Source organism: Anser brachyrhynchus (genome assembly GCF_964034855.1).
Source record: "Anser brachyrhynchus genome assembly, chromosome: 7".
Taxonomy (NCBI): domain Eukaryota; kingdom Metazoa; phylum Chordata; class Aves; order Anseriformes; family Anatidae; genus Anser; species Anser brachyrhynchus.
In genome coordinates, this window is record NC_137701.1 from 41550164 (window position 1) to 41575446 (window position 25283).

Below are 25283 nucleotides of genomic sequence, written 5' to 3' on the forward strand. Positions count from 1 at the left end.
TGCCCATCACACCATGCTGTGCCCATCACAGCACAATGTGCCCATCACAGCACAATGTGCCCATCACACCATGCCGTGCCCATCACACCATGCCGTGCCCATCACAGCACAATGTGCCCGTCACACCATGCCGTGCCCATCACAGCACAATGTGCCCATCACAGCACAATGTGCCCATCACACCATGCCGTGCCCATCACACCATGCCGTGCCCATCACAGCACAATGTGCCCATCACAGCACAATGTGCCCATCACACCATGCCGTGCCCATCACACCATGCCGTGCCCATCACAGCACAATGTGCCCATCACACCATGCCGTGCCCATCACAGCACAATGTGCCCGTCACACCATGCCGTGCCCATCACAGCACACTGTGCACAACCCCATCCACCTCACCTGCTGCAGGAGGCGGTACCAGGAGCAGACCAGCATCTCTGCAGGCAGATCACAAAGTGCCCTTTGGATAGCGAATTCAGGGCAATTTCTTCCTGGGCAAGTGCAGAACCAGTGAAAACCCTGTATTTCCTGAGGTCTGCTCTTCAGCTGATCTCCTCTGAGAGAGGTCTTACATTTTTGGCAAAGGAGAGATGTGCCATGGCTCTGCGAAAGGTGTGGCTGCAGCTGGGTCCGCACTGGCCGTCCGCCCTGTGCGCTCCACTGGCAGCAGGCAAGGATATCACGCATTGCAGCTGGGTCCACTGGAATATTATTTTTAGTTCTTAAGTAAATATTTAGCTAAAAAGTCACCTGTGCACTCAGGAAAATTGTTTTGTCATGAGACAGTTTACAACAGCGCAAGTGCAGAACTTGCCAGACATGTCCAAAAATACTTGGCTGCAAGTGTGAAGAAGGGGAGGCAAGGAACTCCTGCATTTAACAGACCAAGCCAGCAACCTCTGCCCACAGGATCACGCTGGCTCGGGGCAATACCCACCCTGCTTCACCGCAGGGTCACTGGCATGATGACAGCTGTCTGTCCACCCACCATTCTGCCAGATCCTGCCTTTCCCTCCAGCCCCGCTGAACTTGCTCCCAGCGCGGGCTCTGCCCGGTCGCAGAGTGCCAGCGGCAGGGCTCGGCTCGCTGCAGAGCTGGTGTTGCACCGTGCCCACACCGCCGAGCCACAGCGCGGCCAGCACCCTCCTCCTCTGAACCTCTGCAGGCTGCAAGGCAGTGCTCGAGCAGCTGGGAAGTGATGGAGCGGGGTGGGAGACTTGTGCAATTCCTTCTGCATCAGCTAGGCTCCTGACACAAGTAGATGATTTTTGTGCCCACTCATCCACAGACTCATCTGGGCTCTGAGGCGCAAGCTGTTCTTTCTGCTTTGTGCATCATCAACAGCAATGGGAGCTCTGCAAGCCAAATTAGCCTCAGCAGTGGCTGGGTGACAGCTCCGACTGCAGCACATCTGTGCGGAAGCCGCGGGTCCCCCCCAGCCCCGCTCCTCCAGCAGGGTGGGACCTGCCGGCAGCGGGGATGCTGACTGTGCATCTGGGGCCCAGATCCCGAGCGGGGCGACCTCGCGCCACTTCGCCAAACGAGCACGCGCCAAAGAAAGCGGCAAACCCACGGCAAGCCAAAACTGGCCTCAGCTCCACCACGGTGCTTGCAGCCAGCATTTGCAAGTAGCAAACCTTCCTGTTGTAGTCTCCAAATGGAGTAATGCTAAGTGGACAATACTGTAAAGAGCCGCATGACAGTCCCTATATTAACTGCAACGTGCCGAAACATTTAATGCTACGCTGAGAGCGACGAGCGTCTGTGTGAGTGACACAGTTCAAGACTGCAGGGAGCACTGCATGTGCATCCCCAAGGACACTTTTTCTGCGTACCTCTCATCGCAATCTGATGCACTCTGAAAGGAAAAAGAAAAAGCAAATCCATTTTCTTCGGGAGCGCTGTGGAGTGTCAGCAATAAGTCATCTTTGGCAGGAATATGTTAACAGCATCCAGAGAGGAGAGAACTTCATCTGAGCAGAGAAACCATTGCAGCCTGACTTTGGTACAACTCCAGCAAGTCTGAAATGTTCATACGGGCTCTGCTCCAGCCCTCCTCAGATCCTTCCTGATCCCATCTTGGGCAAGACATCCAAGTTACACTTTTCTGTACAACTGGTTTGTAATGCTTATTTGACTTTCCATGGTGTTTTGCAATGTTAAGGGCTTGGACACGTACATGCTTTCAAATGTCAGAGGCATCCCCACTGCCAGAAGCCCCACCTGCAGATACGCTGGGCCGCTCTGGGGAGCCGATCGCACCGTGCTCAGGCCCGGGATCCATTCCGGGGCCCCTCATGCCCTGGCACGGGAACACGCCACGCCACGCCACGCCACGCCACGCCACGCCACGCCAGTCTCGGAGCCAACGCACGGTTTGCACGAAGCCACCACACACGTGTGCCGGCCCCGCAGCCCCGCGCCGGCCAAAGGGCAAGTGGGCGTGCGGCCGGAGCTGCGGGCGAAGGGGAGCCGGGGGTAGGAGCGACACACCTGCAGGAACAGCCAATGCGCGGCTCTGGGACCACAACCGGGGCAAACAGCAGCGCTGGCCCGGAGGAGGAACGTCTCGCACCTACCTGACAAATGGGAGCAGGAGGAGGGAGGTGGTCCTGCTGCCCTCTGGGGTGTTGCACAAAGCGGGGAGAGAGTATTTAACCCCCTGCAGAGCCGCCTCAGATCTCTTCCTAGCTCCAAAAGCTAGCAGCTGAAGAAATAGCAGGGTGTTTTCCTTGCCTTTTCTGCAGGGTATCGCTTTCAGCTGACTCTGGCAGAGCCGTCATGACTGAAACAACAGGTTACTCTGGGTGAGTCACGGGAGAGGCTTTGAATTTGTTTTAATAAGACAAGAAAAATGTTCTCTGGGTTTTCTTTAAGCCTTATTTGTAAAATTGGCCTGTATCGCTATTTAGTTGCTTTACATCTATTAAAGCACTTGGAAAGGCAAGGTAAACCAACCTCCTGCCATCTGCAGAATCTGAATTTAATTTGCACTTATACTGTTAGGCAATTATTTGGGACAATACAAATATAAACTCCTGATTTGCTAAGAGCTTAATAAGCTGTCACATGTGATGCAGCACAGTACATTACCTGTTAGATACCTGCAGCAGCATTATATCAAAGAGCTAAGTTTGACAAAACTGATGACAAATACTGAGAACCCCTTTCTGCCAAGTATGTAGGGACAGTAAAAACAGTGCTGAAGGGGCTCCCAAAAGCAGCAGCTGTGAGGAGGACGAGCACTCCGGCAGGAAGGCAGCTGCCCGCCGCCCGCTCACCCGGCTCTGCCCCTCTCCCCGCAGCGGTGGGCTCGTCCTCATCAAAAACCCGCACCTGGACACGATGGAGGAGGACATTCTGTATCACTTGGACTTGGGAACAAGGACGCACAACCTGCCTGCTATGTTTGGGGACATAAAGGTAAGTAGCAGGGGCAAAAGCGAGGCAGCAGCTCCCAGGCGCAGGGCTCTCCATCCCCTTGTCCCGCGGCGCTGCCGTCCTGTGCCGGGGCCCCGCTGCTGTGGGTGCGCCAGCTGGAGGCAGGATCTGGCCACCTGCAAAGAGTCTCGGTGGCTTGTTTTGGACAGAAGGCCCAGTAGAAAACTCTCCTTTAAAATACCTAACATTCAGTAAAACCTGAGGTTATTTTGGCCTCCCTGTTAGAGGACAGGCAGGAAGCACTTGTCCAAAGCATCCGAGCTGAGCTTTGTGTGCTGGAGACAGGGGAAAGAGGCTGTCCTATTTTTAGCTGAGGCCAAAGCACAAAGCTGTCAAGCACAGGCTGTCGGTGCTCCCATCCCGCATTAAATCAGAGCAGGGGAAGCGTCACGGAGCCACAGGGCTCGAGGAACCCGGCACAGCCGTCACCATGCGTGGGCTCCCCCTTCCCTGCAGGTCGGCAGCGCTGCCCACGCAGCCACACGCCAGCCCCCTCCTATGTTTAGGGAGCGGTTTTTGTTTTAGTATGGAAACTGAGAAAATTTGTCCCTTTCCTCCCTGACTCTGTGGCCTTCGTGTCATCAGCAGTGCTCTCTAATTGCAGTAGACACTGCTGATAGAATAAATAAAATGACAAGCTACTCTAACATCTGGCTTTGCTTTCCTTTGCTGTCAGTAGGAATACTAACAGCTTAAATTGGCCAAATATATTACAGTGAAATTACTTTAGATCTTCTTGACTTGGAGCTGACACCCAGCTCTGTGCAGCTGTACGGCTGTCTCGGCCCAGCGCAGTCACAGCCCCAGAGGAGCACGGCTTGGCTTTCACGGCAGCTCCGGGTGTTGAGACCCCCGTTGCTCTGCTGCCCCTTGGCTGCCCGTGAGGAGGCAGCGCTCGCTGCTCGCGTCTGGTGCAGCTGGACACTGCCACGTTAGGACTGGCTCGATACCCATTTTAGTGAAAAATACCCACAAACTCACATTTTACACCTAGTTTGTCTGCGTTGGCGGCAGCCCGAACAGGATGAAGGCGTTTGCCCAGTTCATGCACAAGGAGCTGGGGCTCGAGGGCAGTGGGGAGGACCTGGCTGACATCTGCGCAGGGACGGACCGCTACGCCATGTACCGCACGGGGCCGGTGCTCTCCATCAGCGTAAGTACCGCGAGGCGATGCTCCGCGAGGCTCCGCGAGGCTCCGCGCACCTTCCAGCCCCGGCACCATGGCCCCGGCCTCCGGCACAGCCTCGGCCCAGCCGCCGCCGGCCTCTCCCCTTGCCTGGTGTTCAGCCATTGCCACCACCACAGTCCCTCAGCCATGGTTGTCCTCTGCTTGCCTGACACTTCCCGCTTAAGAGGCGCAGAGCTCAGGATGAGCAGGCACGCATTTTGCCCATCTCAGCGGTGTGGCAGTTCACCAGGCAAAGAGCAGTTCCCATCACAAATGAGCTATGAAATATTGCCGACAGTACTGCACTGGCATGGGTTCCCAAGTGAAAACCTTGCCCCGTTGTTGGTTCCTCTAGGAACAGTGGTGTTTTTGGCACTGCGCAGGGGAAGGAGCAAGCACGGGCTGCAACGGTGGGTGCTGGCGCCCCAGGGCCCGCTGCTGCTGCCGCTTTTTCGGGCATGGGATCAGTCTCGCACCCGGTTCACAGGAGGTGGCACCGCTCAGGCGGGAGGGATCACGTCTGGTTCCTCTGACAGAACCGAACCAAACCTGACTGACGGAGAAGCCTGAGGGACTCGATCTGGCAGGATCCCAGGGAAAAAGCCCTGCAGGCTTTTCTCTGCCCCACCTGGCAGCAGCTGTGCCGGGCAGCAGCCGTGCGGCAGCCACCGCCCTGTCGGCACGAGCCTCCCGAGCGCGGCGCCCAGCGGCTGCCAACACCGCGAGTTTGCGAGTTGCTTGGAAACACGGACGAACTCGAACGTACCGGAGGTAGGAAGACGGCTTCCTGCTTTGAATATTTACAGAGAGAATAAATTTTTTAGACATTGGCAAATAGCTCAGGCTGACGTTCCAGAATAATAACATGCAAAATGTTTTCATATTTAAAACGTGATAGAAGACTGTAGACCATCAGCCTCACAGCCAAAAAGAGACGTTGCAATATGAGAGCTGACTGCCAATGTGCTTCTTCAGATACACTTCCTTCAGGATTTTGAGCACGATGGAGATGGCAAAAAGAAAAAAACAGAGGCCTTTCTCATGAAAAAAAAGGCTGTACTGCCAAATACCTTTTATTTTTAAAGGTGAAACCGAGAAAAGGATGGTGACTGAGCAACAGAGCAGAGACCTGAGATGAGACACGAGGGAGCAGAGAGAAGGGGCAGCCCCGGCAGCCAAGGACTGAGGGGGTGGCACCAGCCCCTGCCCAGGGAGCCAAACCCATCCGTTGTCCTTGTGCCCAGCGACGTGGGAGAGGTGCTGTGGTGTGGGCAGGGACAGCTGGGAGGCACCCAGAGGAGCGGCGGCTCAGGTAGCTTTTGCCAGATCTCACCATTAAGAGCATGATCAGGACATGACGAACAACGAAAGTCAGCACGTGGCATAAGGATGAGCGGTGTGAGGAAGCGCTTGGAGCATTCAGCTGCCGGGGTGCATTTGTGGAGAGCACTTTCCTGAAGGAGAGACACCACCTGTGCCCCACGTAGTGGTCCCTGGGCACAAACACCAGCTCTATGGACAGGAACCTTAAAATCACCAAGGGGAGGAGAGGGCTAGATGCTTTACCTGGGCAGGCTACAAAGACGTGAGAGGTCTCCTGCCCCAGAAGACGCCTGCTGCTGGCCTCATCATCAGGAAGAGGCCACAGTGTAATCCTGAGCTCGCAGTGGTCAGGTACCTGCCACCTACTGTGCTGTCACAAGGAACAACCCTTTTCTTTTTTTTCCTCTCAACAGCACGGGATGGGCATCCCTTCCATTTCCATTATGCTTCATGAACTAATCAAACTGCTGCACCACGCAAAATGCCGAGACGTTACTATTATACGCATCGGTACTTCTGGAGGCTTAGGTAAGCTGCCTACGGCCTTTTTCCAAGCAAAAGGCCATTAATAAAAAAAATTCTCAGCAATGGGTGATGTAGTTATGAGCTTTTGCATTTTGCCAAGTCCTCAGATATCAAACACGAAGATAATATTTTATTTTCAGGTTAAAACCCAGGACACTTCTAGCGACTGCTTTAGCAGATGGCACGTTTTCGTTATGGCTGCCAGGGCAGCAGTGCTGCTCATGCCTGCGCAAGCTGGTGCTGGGGTGTGGTCTCTGCAAGCCAGAAGCAATTAAAATGCTGTCACTCAGCACATTCCCACAGTCACTTACCATGTGCTGATTTTCTGCATTTTACTTATACATCTGTGCCACTGCATAAATTTCAATTATTCTCTCACATCTGTTTTGCTAAAAATAAAAATTAAAAAAAAAAACTCACATAGGTACCTAGTGATATTTTTCTGTCACGCTGAAGTCTTACAACAGGTCACAAGTGCCACGAGCGCTGGCTTAGCCTCAGCCTTTATTTTCACAGGGATCGAGGCCGGCTCCGTTGTGATCACGGACACGGCCGTGGACGCCTCCTTCCAGCCGCGGTTCGAGCAGGTGGTGCTGGGCGACGTGGTGGTGCGGAGCACGGACCTGGACAGGGACCTCGCGGAGGAGCTCCTCGCCTGCAGCAAGGAGGTCCCCGACTTCCCCACGCTCATTGGGCACACCATGTGCACCTATGATTTCTATGAAGGTAAGCGCGCTCCGGCTGTTCCCCTTCCCCGCGGACACGGCGCCGAGTGTTCGTGCCGTTACGCAGGCAGAACCGCCCATGCTAACGATCCTACGGGCGGCAGGAGCTGCCCCGCTGCTTTGTTCGTTAGTTCGGAGGCCAAGGCGGGCTGCACCTTCAGAACCTGCAGTGCCCACGTCAGCGCTTTGCCAGGGCACGGCCTTCCCTGCCAACCGGTCGCCCCGCACTTGGCAGTTCGATCTGTAACATCAACTGCAGGGCCGGTGCTGCTGCGGTCGGGGGGGTCACGAGGATCCATCTGGGCAGCGGTGGCTCCCCGGGGACAGTGCAGGTGCTGGGACCTCTGCCATGACATGGGGAGCTGCGTGTGGTCAGGAGCCCTCCAAAAGCAGGCCGAGAGCCTCGCCCTGGCAGAGAAACATCCCCTTGCCAGCACCCCTCCCCTTATCCCAGCAGATGGGTTGCGCTCAGCTGTTTCCTATAAGCCTGTAACTTCAGAATCACCAAACACGAGAAAAATGTCAGGAAGTGTGCGATGTTTATGTAAACAAACTTCGCTTACTCTGGAACTGTTTCCTTTGCAAAATGAAATGCTGATTACAGAGTAGATGAAATGTAATAAATGAAGAATTAATAATCTGAGAACTATTTATAAACCTTTGGATCTGCTTGCAAATGCAACCATCTGCATATTGCTCGAGGCCATGTTTTATTTAAATAAAAAGCCGTTAAGAGGATTAACAGTAGGAAGAGCAATAAAATGCAGCACTCTGCCCAGGTTGGCACTGCCGCAGGTGTATGTTTTGCTTGCACAAAGGATGTTGTGTGCTGTGCAAGAGGTGTAGCTGCACAGGCCCACCGCACGGCAAGGCCCGCGGTGGGAGCGCCAGCGCCCCAGGGCCCGGCTCCGCAGCCGGTGCCCAAGGGGGGAATGCCACTCGCAAACAGCTCAGGCTGCCTGCACCCACAGCACTCCCTACAAAAATAAATAAATAAATAAACCTAAATTAAAGGGACTTTCCTCTCCCTGATTTTCCCATTTTCACAGCTTGCTATGCTCCTTCCACAACGATCTGGCACTGCTAGGATTTAAGCTGGCAGACCTGCAGCTGACGTGCACTGCAGACCTCAGAGGAGCTGTGAGGATTTGCCCCAGCAGAGTGCGAGACACCCCCTGTACTGAATCTCTGTGGTTAGTCTTCCTTTTTACAAGTGTTAAAACCTGTGTAGTTTTCTCCTCTATACAGAGACATAGCACACTAGCTTTCAAAGTTCAGGTTAATTGGAACATGAATTAAGTAGCTATGCAAAGGGAAACTTGGTCGGCTTCAGACAAAACGTGGGCACTGCAGGGCTTTCCAGCTGAAGCTACCCCCAGGTCACTGTGACAGCAGCCCTGCGAGGACAAGCAATGACAGCCCTTCATTTCCTTTCAAGGTCAGGGGAGATTAGACGGAGCGTTGTGCTCTTTCTCCAGTGAAAAAAAGTTGGAATACTTAAAAAGAGCTCACGAGGCTGGCGTGAGAAACATCGAAATGGAGTCCACGGCGTTCGCTGCCATGTGCGGGCTGTGCGGTTTGAAAGGTGAGTCCCTGCCGCGGGCTGCTTCCCGGCCGTACCTTCACCCAACGCGGGGCTTGCGTTTGTGATGAGATCCAGATGACCTGAAGGCCAAAAACACATTCCTAACGATTTCCACTAGAAAAAGTACTCTAAAACAAATCCCATGGCTCAGTAAAAAACAGGTTTGTTTTAAAAGGCCTGAGCGTGTGTCAGACAAAAAAAACAGGTAAATCCCCTCACCCCTCCCTGCTGGACACGCTTCTTGGCAGCAGAGGTGCAGCTCTGCCCCCCATCTTGTCTGCCCACGGCCCCCGCCGCATCCCCGTCCCGGGGCTTCTGCTGCAGGCGAGCGCAGGGAGGGCAGCGCGAGGGGCTCTCCCCGAGGCCTGGCGCCCGCCATAGCACAGGGGCTCCTGTCTGCGCGGTAAAGCAGCACTTGGGCCGCCTTGCAGCTGCCGTTGTCTGCGTGGCGCTCCTGGACCGCCTGGAGGGGGACCAGATCCGGGCACCCCGTGAGGTGCTGCGGGAGTACCAGCAGCGGCCTCAGCGCCTGATCGCCGCCTTCATCCGGAGACGCCTGGGGCTGCACCCACCCGCGGGACCCGCACTCCCCTCCAGCAACTGAGGGCACCACCGACCGGCACGGCCCGTGAGCGATGGCCGGGCCCTGGTGCCGCCAGCACCCGAAGCACACACCGGGGGCACACAGGACCAAGCCCCGGCACACACCGCAGGCGAGCACACCTTTTCTGGGAAGCCAAAAGGAGGGACTCGGTCACAACGCGCTCCCCCAGGGCTGAGCAGGCGCTGCTGCCCGCGAGCAGGACGGCTGGGTTTCACCAACATCGCAGTGCCAGAGCTGTGGGCCTCAAATAATTTGAACTGCACCAACATCATCGAGCACCCAAGGAGAGCAGCAGCCAAAATTCACTCAGGAGATGAGTGTGTCACCGAGCTGGCTCCTGCTCAAGGAACATGCAGGTCCTGCGGGGGTGGCTCCTGCCCACCCTGCCCCTGGGCAGAGGATGGCTTTGCTTCAGGCACATTGCCGAAAGCTACATAAATGGCATAGCAAAATTAATTTGCACTTGTGAACGTTGCTGTTACGACAGGCGTTCAGACTCACATTCATGCAATATGGAACGGTGCTTGAACCTCGTGTGGCCCCAGAGCCCGGCAGGGCAGGGAGCACACGCCAACATCTGCACCAACCTGGTGTCACCAGCTGCAGCCACTGGTCCTCCACACCCTCTGCAAACCAGCACACACCCAGGATACAGACAATGATCTCTAAGTATCACCATGAGCTGTAAAAGACCAAAATGCTCCTAGGCAGTGGGTGGAGGGGCTTTCACAGGGGTGTGTGTACAGCCTGGCCAACTTCCTACTGAAATTGCTTCCAGTTTTGAAGGCTCACTTACAAGGTCGCTTGCAAATTAATTTTGACAGCTTTAGAACTATAAGATTTAAGTGTTCTGATAAATACATTTTTTACATATTGAAAAACTTCCAGTTCAGGAGATTCTTCCGAAAGCTCGGTTCTGCCCAACTCGCCCCTTGGCGCACTTAGTAACTCTACACTTAGTGTAGAGTTACTTGATGTGTCAAAAAGGAAGACAATCTGATTTCCGTGCCAGGTGAGGAGGTATGTGGTAGCCAGCAGTAAAATCTCTCTCTTGGTGTTTGCCTTCTTTGCACCATGGACTCTGCTGATAATGCTGACAGGCCCTCCTTGATCCTCATCCTCAATTTCTCATTTGGGTAGCGAGGAATTACTGTCTGCTTTGCAAGGCAGTGGTAGGTATGTGATCCATTAACGTTTATAAGGCATTACAACATTATGCTAATGAAGTTCTTTTTAACATCTAGATACTCAGATATGGATGTTCTGATATTTATTGTCCTTTTTAGTTAAGCTGCTAACTGTAACTTGTTTACATACAGAATAAATTTCACAGTCATCTTATGTAAGGCTTGAAAATGTAATCAGTTACAAAATGAAATGACATCAGTTTCCCTTTCATTTAATAGAATCATATTCCATAGTTTCAGCTGCAAAATAAAGATCCCAGATCTGAAATGGTATTTCTAATTCATAATTTATTCTGAAAGAGTAATCACCAATATGAAATTGCTTGCATGATTGGTTTGCAGTAAATATGATGCAGCAAATTGGTTTCTAAATATAGACAAAGGTTAAGTTTCTTCTTATAGTAACCAAGGAATAATAGGTACATTCATGATAACGAAGATTTTATAATTAAAAGAACCAAGTTCTCAAGCAACCTGGAATGAATTATGTATCATAATTACTACGTATCATAGTGCAATCTAAAGTGACTGTGAAGCTATTTTGGATTTATGCTGTCATTACAAAACAGAATTCCTACCTAAGATGATATATATCAAATTGGCCAGTAACGTCTGTGGGAGTTTTTCATGTACAGGTGACCAATTTTCCAGTGGAGGGAGACATGGAAAATTCTGCAGGATTATTCTGTAGCAGCCAACACCCACCAGATTTCCATAAAACCTTCACCAAGGCAGGTGTAAAATGGTGTACTGAGCACTGTATAGGAAAGGCACATTGTTTTTTTAAATGATTGTACACAGTGACAACAGAGTAGTTCCACTACACAGTCTATAGGAAATTTATTTAAAGTTTTTGCATAATGGCCCACACTACACCCCTGAAGCTTCTCTGTTCTGATACATGATGTGCTCTACCTTTTAAAAGCCGTAGATTCCATATCTCTTCTTGGAAGTTTCAGTGGAGGAATTTTTGGTAAAATTTCTTTTGCGTAAAGTGTTTTATGAAGTCCAGCTTCTCGAAGAGCTAACTCAACTCGAACTCTAGGGTCAGAAATGATCTGTTAAAACAAACCACAGCAATGACGAATAGAAACAAAACAGTACTTTCCTCATTTGCACAGTGTATCTTACAGGTTATCTGTCAATGTATATATTCAAAAAGTTCTAAAAGGCAATTACAACTGTTATGGTCATAAAATAAAGCCTTTAAAAGCAGAGAAACTCTATAATGAATAAGCGTTATCTCACTGCACATATTTTGATATAATCCTTTTTAATATCAATGACAACAACCTATTTTAATAGAGTCCTGGTTTTCCATTCCTCAGCAAAACTGTAAGGGCAGATGAGAAAACTGAGTGACTTTTAATTCAGCCTACTCACTGAATAGATTTTGACTTTTCTGATGTTCCCCATCGGCACAACCCTGCTTTCAGCACACAACTTCTCATCTCTTCCTGTTTGCTTCTATGGGATCTGAGTGCTTCAAATGCATTTATGATTTTTCCACAGCACTGCCTTGTGACTACATGTCAGTACCACTTTCATTTACATAACAACAACTAAGGCCCAGGGAAATTAATGCTAAGATCTGTCAAAAGTTTAGCTGACAACATTTGTAAGCCCCTTTCAATTCTTCCTTACGTGGGTTGCGGCAGGAAGCACAAAACGTACAAGAGTCGCGCAGCTTTCAGTTCCAGCTCCACCAGCGACAGTGCCCAGAGCTGCTGGGAAGACCGACACTGGGGAACGTCACTCACAGCTGCTGTTGCTCTGGGATGGAGCACGCGAACATGCTTAGCAGGAATAGGGACTGCAGTCTGGACAGTATATACGACTGGCTGAGATTGAAACAGGCAGAATACTCTGAGAATTCAAGTATCGACCTCAAATATACGTTTGGATAGCATTTTCAAGCTAGGCTTTTCAAAACCTCACAGCATCAGTCAGACTGGGGTAAATTTTCATAGCCAAACAAAAACTACATCTCTTGTATTTGAAATGATTCCCTGGAATTTGGAAATTATGCAGACAGAAAGAGAAATTCTATGATGTAGTTCTATGGCATAAAATTTGTCCAGCACTCCCTCTTTTAAGACATTTTAAAGCTTCTCAGTTTCAAATGCATAGATTGAGCAGATGGGAAACGATAAAGGAAACAAAAAAAACCTTCCCTATGTTGCTTCATTACATATGAAATAGAGCTCGCACTATTCTCAGCAGTCTGAGTGACCTGAAAACAGGAGTGCAGTTACCTCAGTTTCCTGCTTCATCTACACCTGGCTGGTTTCTTCTCCTTTAGCCATTGCGTATTACATCCCAATTGGTTTTCAGTTCACCAACAGTGAGAAGACAGTCGAGGTACTAATTTTCAGCTTATGAAGAGATACATAATATGGTTCCAAGGAAAAAAAGTACCCCACAATTAAGTTACCTGTGACATAGCTCTTTCTTACAGTCAGGAGGACTTTCATGCTGAGGCACTTCATTTCAAGTACTTAGTACAACACTAACTGGAACCAGTTAAAAGGAGGCACTTTTTAAAGTAAATTCCTAAAAGTGTAAAACGGGTGAGTTTTGAAACGAAGAAACAGCAAACAGATCACTCAAAACACCCAATGCACCCAGGAAGTGCCCCGTTGGCTCAGCTCAGTCCATCCATCTAGCCCAGTAGCCTCAATGGACACAAATGTCTATTGTGTACGCTCTTGCTGTGCTCCTCCTGCATCTACAAAGATCTGGTCAGAGAGCTTACTCCACCTATTACTCCTCATGTTTTTACTTTTAGACATATTATACTCTATGTTCTACTGTTAACATCACTATTTCAGCTACAAGATCACTATCATATATTGCTCTCATGACATACTTGCATACAACAAACTGTACAGTACCATTACAATTACCTGCTCTTCACTGAACGTATGCAACTTAAACAGTGGCTTTTGAAGAACAAACTCTTCCTTGGTTCCAATGCCCATCCGAGCTTTAGATGCCACTGTATCAGCCACTACTCTAGCTGGATCTAATTTTGCAACAACAGAAACCTGAAGTACACAACATGAAAATAACAGTTACTTTATCTGTTTAGACATACAGTGAGAAAAGGTCTTATTAATAACACACATCCTTTCAGAACGCTATCATTTACCTGGTTTAGAAATTCCGAGAGTAGACTTAAGCCAACTTGTCTCCATGTATAAATATCGTAAAGCTGACAAGTTGAGTCCAGAGCATGAGTATCCCCTCCAGGGATGCTGAGCTAGGTCTCAAGACCAGCAAATAGCATTCTGCCTCACACTGCATATGCTCAGAGAGCACTCAAATCCTGAATAAGCACATTGCTTTTCCTCAACGCCTGCTAAGGGCCAATGTCCACCAGCAGCTCAGAGGCTCTCTGGATGCCTGCTAGCAGCAGAGCACCCCCGAAGCCACATGCTGTCAGCGATCTCTAAGAAAGTACTGTAGCAATACAGAACAAGAGGGGAAGATGCAGCTCGTGAACACAGTAAAACTTTCTAAGACTGCACGCTGAAAATGGTAGGAAACCCACTCTGACAGAGGCTGGTACTCAGGGAGATTTTTTCCAGCTTCCCAGTGGAGACAATTTAATTGGCTGCACTTAATATAGCAGTGGGCATGCCTGGCAAGTACCGAAATGTTATAATGTGGAGAATTGCCTGTTATGTGGGCAGGCTGAACACACAGTAACCTGCATGCTTGTGAATGCCGATTGTCAGTCCTTAAAAACTGAAAATAAACTTGAAAGCTGAATGGCGGCTTTGTGTTAATATACTCAGATACAGGCTAAAACTACTTGGGAAAATATAGAAAGATGCATGAGCAAACTAATCAGTCAGGACAGCAAATGAATGGCTAAAACAAGAAAAAATATTTAAAATAATCTATAATTATTTTTTCCACATCTCTTTTTAATAAAACGTCATCTTCATATTTACCCTGTAAATATACAAACTTTATGACTTCACTGGAGATCTTATTTTTTTTCCCACATATGACAAAGGGGCATATTTTATGAAGAAGTATTTCATCAGTGTGAAACACAAAGAATAAATATTGATTGGAAAAATAATGAAGCAGGAGCTCTTCCATCCTGGTCAAAGGCAATTCTAGTAGCATTTTCTCATTTGATACGAGAATTGGGTCAGTCAGTTCAGATCATGACTCTCAATCAGCCTCTGATAAAATATGCTGTAAAAGGCAATGCAATTCAACCAGTAACTTAGAAAAGACATAAAAGAGTTCTTTTTTAAGAAAATGTACTGACAATCTAAAATCATAGTTAACACGACAAAATATTTAATTGGCCAGATTCTTAATGTATTACTGACTGGAAATTAATTTGAATTTAACAGTTTAAAAAATGACTGAACTAATAGACCAATGGTCCCTCTGGCTTATTTATTCCTGTTATGCTCCCACAGAAGATAGCCTGCAGTATTTGAACTCTTATGTTTTTCTTTCTTCTTGACTTTGTACTCCATAACGCTGAAGTGAAAGCACTTAAAAGGCCACAAACAGTCCACAGGGGACTGAGGAAAAATTTCACTGGCATGCATGCTGCACTGAGATGGTTAAACCTAAAGCCAAAGGACATGCTGAAGGTCATGGCTGCACCACTGTATTTTTAAGTACAGGTAGTCCAGGGTAGAGAGCTGCTGTATTAATTCTGATTAAATTATCCAAAATCAGAAGGGTTTAAAGAGCACCTTTTCTCCTTCCCCTGTTTTCCTTTGGCTGCACATCCTGAAGTGCAAAGAATTTGAACTCCGGATTTTTCTTTTTAATTTTTGAAGTAAAAACCAAGGAGATAAGATACAAAAATATATATGAAGGAAACATTACATCTTCAAAAGTCAGCAAGAGAAAAAAAGTAACTTTGTACTTTTACTATAGCAAATGTTAGCAAGCACTTTCTGGGATGTCCTTTTGTTCTTTTCAAGATAAGGTGTAAAAGTTTCACAGCTTTTCATTTAAATTTCATTTAATTTTAAATTAAATTACTCATAAACCTTGCCTGAGACTCAAGGCAGACTTAAGATTTTTAAAAAAAGATAGAAGACATATCCACAACATATCAACAGCTTCTACAGTGTAATTTAACATCTTAATGTTCCTGTTGTCAGAGTTACAAAGCACACATGACAGAACTAATGGCAAACTTAAAGTACATTTTAACTTCATTTATTTGCTTGTGACTATTTTTTTAAAATCTTCAATATGACGGTATGTGTTTGTATCTTTACTGTGTATGAAAATACTATATATAATATAAACACCTTTTGTCGGAGTGCTTCAAGGCATTTCTCTTTTTCTTCTTCTTCACGTGCTTCTTGAAGGGCTTGTTCCTTTTTCTCCAGGAACCGCTTGTCTAGCAATGCTTGTCTAAACATTACCCTGTAAAACAGCACATATACAAGTAGAAAAACACTTGGCCACTTTTCATTTCAAAATTGTTACTTTCAATTTGAAAACTATCCTGATGTTCTTTGTGTCCACTTAAAAAACAAGATGGTTCATCAAAACACCTGCAAAATGCAAAGAATGCTTTTTCTTTTATATATAGAGACATACAATTTTATTTATTTATTTTAGAAGTTGGCTAACCTTTCAGACTTCATTTCTAAAGCCTAGCTTTTCTCTAGCAAGCTTATAGCACTATTACTCATTTTTTTCCATTTTCTTTGCCAAGTAGAAATGTTCTGACATCTGTGTATGGTAGCAGAACTCTTTCCTATAACCCTTTCCATTAAAAGAAACAAATTGCTCCCAATCTCGTTACTGGAAGAAGCAAGAAAACTTAAGAATTATAAACTTCCTTAGAAAGAAAAAAATGGAGGTTAGCATAAATTAATTTAAAACTTTACCTATTACATTATTTTTGCTGATGAACTTTTTGCAATAGGTTTTTATTGCCTCGATAATATTACTGTGACCATATTTCCTATTAGTTCTCAGTCCACTGCCAAACTCTGTTTCTTATGAAGCTGTAAGGATATTCTTTGTCATATCACTGTTAGTCCTTTGACAGGAATTGCCATTGCCACACTCTGCATACAGAGTTATCCTTCTTTCCCCCTTCAAATTTCAATTTGCCTTTAGAGAACTGGAGAAGAAAACGCTGATTCAACTACAGTAGAACTAGTATATTTTTATAATTCTCAAAACTTTCATAAGTTCAAAGGAGTACGTAATTTTTGCTATGAACAATTTGTCCGAAGAGAATGGTAAAAAGCTGCCTGACGATGCCCAAGAGAGGCTTTCTGTTTATCAGTGTAGCCGTTGTAGTTTAGTCAGATGAACATTTACAACAGTAATCTTCACTGGTAATTTCATTCCAGGGAGAAGGCTTAAGCTGGTTTTCATACAAAGAAAATTTAATAAAAAGAAGAAATACTTTTTTTTTTTCTGAAAAAAAAAAAAACCACAAAAATTGTATTATATTGAAAATCTTTCACTGTGCTTGAGCTGACTACTATGATATGAGTTTTAAAATACTCCAGTATTATCAAATATGAAATTCAACAACTTGAGAACTTCTGTAAATTACTAAGAAAGAAAACTGAGGGGGACTCCTCACTGAGGTCTAATTTCAAATACTGCTTCTCTTCTGTAGGAATTTTCATACATGCAGGAGCATAAAACCTTACTAAAGCCAAATGGAAATAATTTATAGTGCTTCCATACGCACTATAAATATGTATAAGTGATAGCAAATGATTAACAAATTAAACAACAGGCAGACGAAGGCAGAGAAAGGACCTACCACCTTGTTGCTCTGTAAAATTAAGTACAACTAATTTTATAGAAAAGCTAAAAAAAAATCTTAATACACAATTTTGACTTTAAGTACCACTGTAAGTAACAATTTTAATAAATCATCAGCTGAAAAATGGGCTTAGCTGATTAGGTTTGGTAAAACTACCTTTTAAAGTATTGTGGGCATACACATGTAATTTTTTATAAGCAGAATTTCATTAAAATTATGCTTTAAGACACTGTCTCATAAATATTCAATAGGAAAAATATTCAATAGGAAAAGTTTTTATTATGAAAGCTTTAGCTGGAACTTTAAAAAAATGGGTCATAATATAGATAGCATTTTTGGTCTGTATCACAACTTACCCTGTTCCCTGTCGTCGATTGAATAAATATCTGATAAAAAGTAGAAAGCATTATCCAGTGGTTAGGTTACAGCACGAAGGCTAGGAAGATCTATTTGTTCGTGTTTCTACCTGCAGTAGGCTGGATTGATGCATGATGCTGCCAAGGCTCCCAGCATCTGGGATATGCAGTGCTTTACATACCCATGTGAAGTTTTCAGAAGTAGTCTCAAGTTCCCATGACAAAAACTGATGGGATAGATCCTTTGCTAGTTTATGCTGCAACCCAAGTCAGAGAGCTGTGGTTGTGTCAAGGTACGCAGCCTAACTCAGCCCTGAGCTCTAAAGAAATTCTTAAATGTACGGAAGGGTTTCCAGCACAAGCTTGCGGCAAAGCTGCTGTAAGCATCGGCTCCACCAACAGCATCTCATTTGTCTGATCTTCTGAATGGTCTTAAACATCCAGTTCTCCAACGATTTTCTGGATTCTTTAGGTTCTATGGCCCTTCAACACGGAGCACTGAACAGAGAGAGAGGGAGGACGTCGGGGGTTTCATGAGATCCGTGCTTCTGAAATGGGAAAACCTCGAGAGGCAACAGAAGAAAGGCTGTCTGTCTGCCAGCATTCTCAGGAGGGAACCGCAGCAAACAGCACAAAGTAAAGGAGAGATGCAATAAGAGATGAGCACCTTCACCCCCTGCATGTGATTAACAGAGCAGCACAGCAAGGAGCTGCCAGTGCTCCATTTCTCATGGTTAGTGAGAAAATTCCTGCAAACAGCAATCCTTTCCTCCTGACTCTCCCAGCTCTGCCCCATGAATTCAGGGCTAGGACTCAGCACAGTGACTGTTTTTTTTTTTTTTTTTTAATTTTATATTTTATAAACCTGATTACTTAATTTAAAATTAAATGTAGAAACAATTCAGGATGAGGGCAGAACATTTTTTAATATCTGATTGCACATATTAGAAATTCTACACGTTTATCCAGGCTACATCTTGTATTTGGAATAGTTGGTTAGCTCATGCATCTAAAAATCTTTTCCGTTCCCTGAAAAGCCACAAAACGTATCAGATCAGAATTGCTGTATTAGCCTGTCCCATCTTTTACAATGAGCTCTGCAAAGACCTGAAAATAATTTGTGGTCTGGAACAGGTTAAACATGTAAAAATTACAATTAGTTTCTACAGAACTGCAATTCTGCACTGTGAAATCATTATGCCAACGTGTCTACCTTAGTTCAGTACAATACATGCCTCATACCATACTAGTGGCCCTACAGAACCTAGTAACAGAAACATCTCTGTTCTTCTTTGATTAATGTTTGTGAAGGCTTTGAAGATGAAAAGCACTAAATTATTAAAAGAGAGCATTTTTCTTTAACTGTTTTATTTTGTACGGTATGCCAATTTATGAAAACATAAAACTAAGCACTTACTGATTTTTGATTTGTAATAGCCTGAAGATATGATTACTTCCTTCCTGCTCTCCTCAATGAACTACGCCAATTCCTTATATTTTATTCTGATGTGTTTATTAGAGTAAGAAAAGAATATTCCTCAACTGTATAACATAGTGCAGTACATGAGTTTAAAGAAAAGTCATTTTCTCCTAATCAGTTCTGCTGTAAACTCAGTAATTCAAGTACTTGTGTTTCCTTTGCTACTAGCTATGATCATGCAGGTATGTTTCAGGAAAGGTATAGGTATATTTGTAGCATAAGGACATGTATATTTAAACTCAGCTGTCAGCAAGACATCACAACAAAAGATCAAAGTAGTGTTTCCCAACAAATAATTAAGACCAAGTTTAGTCTTCTCATACCAATGGAACTTTATCCCTATTTTAATTACATTTCTCCATGCAGTCTGGTGGGGCTCTTTCTGTAAAAAAGACAAACTTACGATTTGAGAGCAATTATAACCAGACTACATACAAAAGTCTTTTTATGGTACTTCTTCAGCAAGTCATTAAAGGCCATATTCTGCAACGACTGCTTGGCAAGGATTCAAATGTGAACAGGTTCAGCCTGTTCATCAAATGAGTGAACAGTAGCTACAACTAATGCACGTCTGCATTTTAATTTCACCCTTTGAAACATACTGGTTCTAAAGTATACAGAAGCCATCATGAAAACTTTCTCATTGGCATTCATTAAAATCCTAAATGAAGGTTCCTTGAGAGGAAGAGACCAAACAGTTCTATGGTACAGTACAGTATTAAATATCATATAAATAACTGAGGAGTGCTAATGTGAATAAGAGGCAATAACATTTACTAAGTCTAGGGTCTAAATACTCAAAAGAGAGTAATAATTTGATTGTCTCAAAATTTGGGGGCATAGTTTAAGACTCTCTAAAAGAATAAAAAATATATTTGAGGCTACAAGTGCTCAATGTACTCCTCTCACTTCCCTCTCAAACAAAATCAAACCTGACTACAAATAATTTTGCAAAAAAATAGTAAGGTAGAAGGTCTTACTACACAGCTACAATAGAAACAGCATGAAGGGAGCTGCTTTTAACGCGAGCCCTACTTCGTTTACAACAGTTTATTGCTTACATGATTCTAAAACTTTGGTTGATTTGAATTAATTCAAACTAACAAATAAATTACTTCCAGGATAGAACCATGATACAATCCCCATATATAGACTGGGGTAACTGCCAAACAGGAAGAAAAAAAATCACTTATTTGAATGTGTTTTAATTTAGAAGGTTGGGAGATTAAGACAAATTATATGGTAAAAAGCTCCTATTGATACTATATTCATATTTAATTTCTTTTACCGTTCTCTGTCTTTAATTGCTTGTTTAGCCATTAATTTTCTTAATCCCTTCATACGTTGTAGATCTTTCTCTTCCTGTTCTTGCCACTTGAGCTGTTTCTCAGCCCAGTACTTTTTGACCTGGAGATTGAACACATACAGTAAACAAAATAAGAATCATTCCTAAGCCAAGGTAGTGATATCAAATAAAGTTAGAAAAGTACTAAGTTAAAGAAAACCCAATTTGATTTTTTTTTGAATGAAATTTGTACTTCAAAACAGGCTGTGCTAACAAAAGATATAATAGAATAAAAAGAGGGTACGGATTCCCCCCAACAAATATAGTAAAATTGGACCACAGACACTTTTGTTTGACCACTGCTTTCAGTTCTGCAAATGGAAGGGGCTACCGCTTTCATTTGTTCCTTTCCCTCCTACTATGCCATCAAAACCTTTAGCTACATTGCTTGAAGAAGCGAATGTTGCCTGAGTTAAAATAAAATGCCCCAGGTTAGCTCAAACAGCTGTACCCATGCTAGTCCCGTTCATTTTGGCTGAGGTGGAGAGCTTCCTGAGGAACAGAAGGAAGCCTATGAATGTAAGTATGCAGCTTTTCCAAAGCTGGGTGAGAAGGAAAGGCCTCAGCAAGAGGAAAAAAAAAAAAAAATCAGAGTAGGGAAGCTTATCTGTAAAGAGAAGGGTTTTTGGATGTAAAAAGAGGAATCGAGATTTGAAGTAAATATCACTCAAGTGAAAATATGAATTCTTCACTTGAATAAATTCCTCAGGATTCCTAAAACCAGTGCAATTCTTCAAAGACAGCTGGTGGAATCTGCAGCAAACTTACGATTACTGACTTGCTGTGACATATGTTACAAATGCTACCTTAAAAACACGAACGGCTGCAGTAGCACACTTCCCAAAGTTCTGAATGATGACTTGAGCTAACATCACAAGCCACTGACCAGCTTGGAAAGCTCCTAAAACAGTTTTTAGACACAGGAACAAGAATCACCTTCTCATCTTTGAAGTGCTGGCTTCAGAGTTTTTTTGTTTGTTTGTTTTTACAATTTTCAAGAACATTTGAATTCCACTGAAATTCAGCAGCATGACTCCAACACTGTGTTCCTAAGCTCGTGTTAGATGAACCTGCTCAGGTACTGGCAACAATGCTGGAGCTGTGCAGTTCAGGGTTTGTAGGGACCTTGGGAGGTCATCTAACCCACGCAGCACGATCGGCATCGATCACACCGCTCCCCTCTGGGTAACATCCCTGGAATACAAGTGTACTTATTTTGCTTCTACCATAATTATTACTATTAATCTTCACCAAGTCTCTCAACTGCCGTAGCTGGACTGCTAGCAGGATACTGCTCAAAGTAAGCATTAAGTTAGATGTGAAGTACAGTATCTATAACATGATACAACATTAGCAGCAACTGTAGTAAAGACATACTCTATCCCCTTTATTTTTCAGCTATATTTACAAGAAGAGGTTGTCTGTCCCCATCACAGAGGTGAGCCCCTCTCACCTCAGACCCTGGCAGAAGCACAGACCTCCAAATTCCCCTCCTGTATGAGCACCCTTCTACGCTGCTCACCGAGCCGAACGCAGCCCTTGTCTTCGCAGAAACCCCGGCAGCACAGCAAAACTTCCTGAGCATGCTACATGCAGACGAGTGCCCGTGGTTGGTATCAAGCAACGCTCTCAGTTACAAGTAGTTGCATTTACTAAAGCTGATGACTGCACGTAGCCACCTCTGTGAAGGCCAGGCAAGGCCCCTGCACGGGGGAGAGCACAAAGAGCCCTGGCTGCCCCAGCGCTCGGGTGCCATGGTGGGGGCACCTCCACCCCCTCCTGCCACACATCAGCAGTCACTGAAAAGCAAACCAGGCCTGCCTAATGCCCAGAATTATTAAAAAAAAAAAAAAAGGAACAGAAAAAAAATATATTTATGTTGTTCTGACCCCATTGTCTCAAAAAGGAACATTTTCATACGTAAAGAGAAGAGAAACAGTAATGATTAAAGGTTTGTTGTGCTTGGACTTATTTTCATACAGGCACTGGTGGAACGGGATGTGGCTTTTCAGATGGAAAAGAGACAGCTTACAGGGAATATGGTAAGAAGCCTACAAATTCACAAGTATCATGAAGATGCTGGATGGGGATCAATTCTGTCTCTTCCAGCATGAAAAGTCAGAGGCTTCAAATGAAATGAGCAAGAGCCAGATTCGGAGGAAATAAAAGACAGTTCTACAGGCAGTGCATGGAAGACTGGCGGAGCTCCTTGCTGACGGATGCAGAAAGCTCACAGGTGTTTCAGGAGAGACCAGGCAAATACCTGGAGAGCGAGCCCCTGCAGAAGGGCTCCTAAATCAACAAAGCACATCACCATCAGGAGGCATAGCCACAGACAGGGCAAATAACTGGGCAGGAAGGAAATTGTCACGTGTGTTTCCTCTATTGTTACGTGCGCTGCTGGAGACAGAACAGAGGGATTGTGTGGTCTTGAGGCTGGTGCCCGTGCCACCCCTCTCCACTTCCAGCACGCAGAACAGGCTGCAGGCACCAGCGCGAGACCTCAGCTGCTTACTGCAAACCCCAGTGCTGGGGGCACGGCTAGCTATCATGGCTCGGTGCAAATGGCGTGGTGCGGCACACTACCCCAGTGCTGACTGAGAAATCCCTTGGCTCCTTAGACCATTAAGACCATTTTTGGAAAGAATTTTGTATGATGAAAGAAGTATGATTTTCGTAAGAACACTGGAATTATTTCAAAATACTATCATCTGTAATTCACTGACAAAAACAACATCATGTTTCTAAAATTTGAAGTGTAGCTGGAAAGATATAGAATAGAAATTCTGTAAAACATGCAAATATTTAAGAAAATCAGAAATTTTAATAAACATGAAAATGTTAATTATAGGCTTAGTTAAAATTATACCTTAATAATCTGTTGATTTTAAAATTAGATACATAAAATTCCTTTAGAAAGGTTGCAAAGGCCTGAGACCTTATCTCACCTCCATATCCTCTGCATCTATAATACAGATACCTACTTAAAATAAAATTTCCTCAAGGGATCATCTCACATAGGAAAAGAATTGCATAAAATGGCAACAAAAATAACTTATGTATCATCTACTGATCTATACTGAATTTAAACCTCTCCTGAAGATGTCAGTTGGAAATTGGAACAGGGCTATTAAATACTATTTGGAATACTTATATTTATTAAATAAAACACTCTCTATTGCAATTATTCCTGTTTTGTATTCCACATTATCTGAAGGATTTCTCATAATCTCTAAATAGAGACCAATGGATATTTCTGAATTCCGTACTTAAACACATAGGAAAAAAATAATCTGATCTGCAATCTAATTGGGCAAACATAGCATCTGTATCTATGATTCATTGTCATTTTACTCATTCTCAGGTCTGGAAGTATTTCACACACCAACATACCCTGTCTACATTATGAAGTAGGCAGAGCGTGAGCACTTTTTACACAGATCATGGATATTTTACATATTCCTTTTGCTGTCACAGAACGCTCATTAGAGAAGCAGTCACAGTATTATGTTAGCAGCCCTTTTTAAGGATCTAAGATGTAATATACTCAAATGAAACATATGACTACTGACCCCAAACAGCTGCTGTTCCATCTGTGCAAAGGACTGTTCCATATAGACATTGTACGCAGGCAAGAGAAAATTGGAAAATTTGCCCAACTAAAATATTTACACATAAAATTAACATTGCTGGTGGTCAGGTCAACACGGCCTCACAAATCCTCTTCCCTGCCTTGTTGTTTTAGAGCTACCTTCCACTATAAACATTGCCTGAGTAAAGACAAATAAGCAGAACAAGCTGCAACAAAAAGTAGCAGCAAAGTTTCTCACAACCTAAGAAGTAAACTATCATTAAATATGGGCTGCCTTTCTCTCTGTAACTTCATGTCCAGCGCTGGTGGTGAAACCACAAAAGCTCACAATCATACCCTCCAACTGAGGCAACTTGCACATTATCCATCAAATACCAGGCAAAATTAGGTATTTGAGATGTCAAAGACATCTCACCCTAAAAACTCTTATATGGAACATGAATGCAGACAACAAATGCGGAAGTTCTCATAACTTCTGGTTTTTGCTTACCTTATAACTTTAAATCCAGAATCTAAGAACAGTGACAACACCTTAATCAAGAACAATTACAAGGAAACATATGTCAGTGTGGAAAGGTCATATATGCACTACAATTTTGTAACAACATACATTCTTAAATAATAAGGAAAAATAGAATAAGCTTAAGGATAAATAAAAGAAATTAAAATAAGGATAAAGACATGAGCTACCCGGTCAAAACTCATAGCTGACCCCGCTTTGTGCAGGAGGTTGGACTAGAGACCTCTTAAGGTCCCTTCTAATCTTAGTCTTTTATTCCTACAAAAAGTGAGCATTCTGTGTATTTTGAAGGAAAAGAGAAACATCCTTTGAAACTGACTTTTGGGCAATTAGTTGTAATTTTTCTATGTGATTTAGGATAGTTTGACGGGAGGACTGCACTCTGCCAAGAATGTATATTTAGTCTTTAAGATGAATTGTGGAAAAGGAATAAGATAGGTAACCAACACAAGCAGAAACTTCTTCAGTTAGAGGAGAAACTGGATAAATATAAAATGGGAATGTAGCGATGACCAAGAACGATGGACTTACAAATCAAATAAAATCGATTAGACGTTAAGCAGCTTCTCAAATTTCAGCCCTGGACACTTGCAACAGTGAGAATTAATGAGCTGACAGTCTACCTGGAAACAAGAAGGC

General features: G+C 44.7%; 2 protein-coding genes across 20 annotated transcripts in view; one reads left to right on the forward strand and one right to left on the reverse strand.

Annotated features, from left to right (window-relative positions):
* Positions 1-403: 403 nt before the first annotated feature.
* On the forward strand, positions 404-24602 carry UPP2 (uridine phosphorylase 2; the record flags this gene model as incomplete). Of its 7 annotated transcripts, none has more annotated exons than XM_080600122.1 (7): positions 404-2810; positions 3189-3426; positions 4439-4597; positions 6349-6463; positions 6977-7186; positions 8624-8770; positions 21931-24602. In XM_080600122.1, exons 1-7 carry the CDS (start codon positions 2785-2787, stop codon positions 21972-21974), a joined length of 939 nt encoding a protein of 312 aa, XP_080456248.1. In that variant the 5' UTR covers positions 404-2784. The 7 variants fall into 7 exon arrangements, with proteins under 7 accessions (XP_080456248.1, XP_080456246.1, XP_080456247.1 ...); XM_080600120.1 differs by lacking the exon at positions 21931-24602 and adding an exon at positions 9202-9374; XM_080600121.1 differs by lacking the exon at positions 21931-24602 and adding an exon at positions 9202-9374 and having other exon boundaries at positions 3309-3426.
* CCDC148 (coiled-coil domain containing 148) overlaps positions 8667-25283 on the reverse strand; it is a 68275-nt gene continuing 51658 nt past the window's right edge. For 7 of the 13 annotated variants that reach the window (XM_080600047.1, XM_080600049.1, XM_080600048.1 and 4 more), the window contains 5 exons: positions 20476-20594; positions 15862-15979; positions 13468-13608; positions 11477-11619; positions 8667-8850 (listed from right to left, as the gene is read on the reverse strand). In XM_080600047.1, coding sequence (XP_080456173.1) covers positions 8808-8850; positions 11477-11619; positions 13468-13608; positions 15862-15979; positions 20476-20594 — 564 coding nt within the window. In that variant the 3' untranslated portion in view covers positions 8667-8807. Of the gene's footprint in view, positions 8851-11180; positions 11319-11373; positions 11620-13467; positions 13609-15861; positions 15980-17707; positions 18271-20475; positions 20595-25283 lie in introns of those variants that run through there. The other 6 variants (XM_080600046.1, XM_080600051.1, XM_080600050.1 and 3 more) reach the window with 6 other exon arrangements.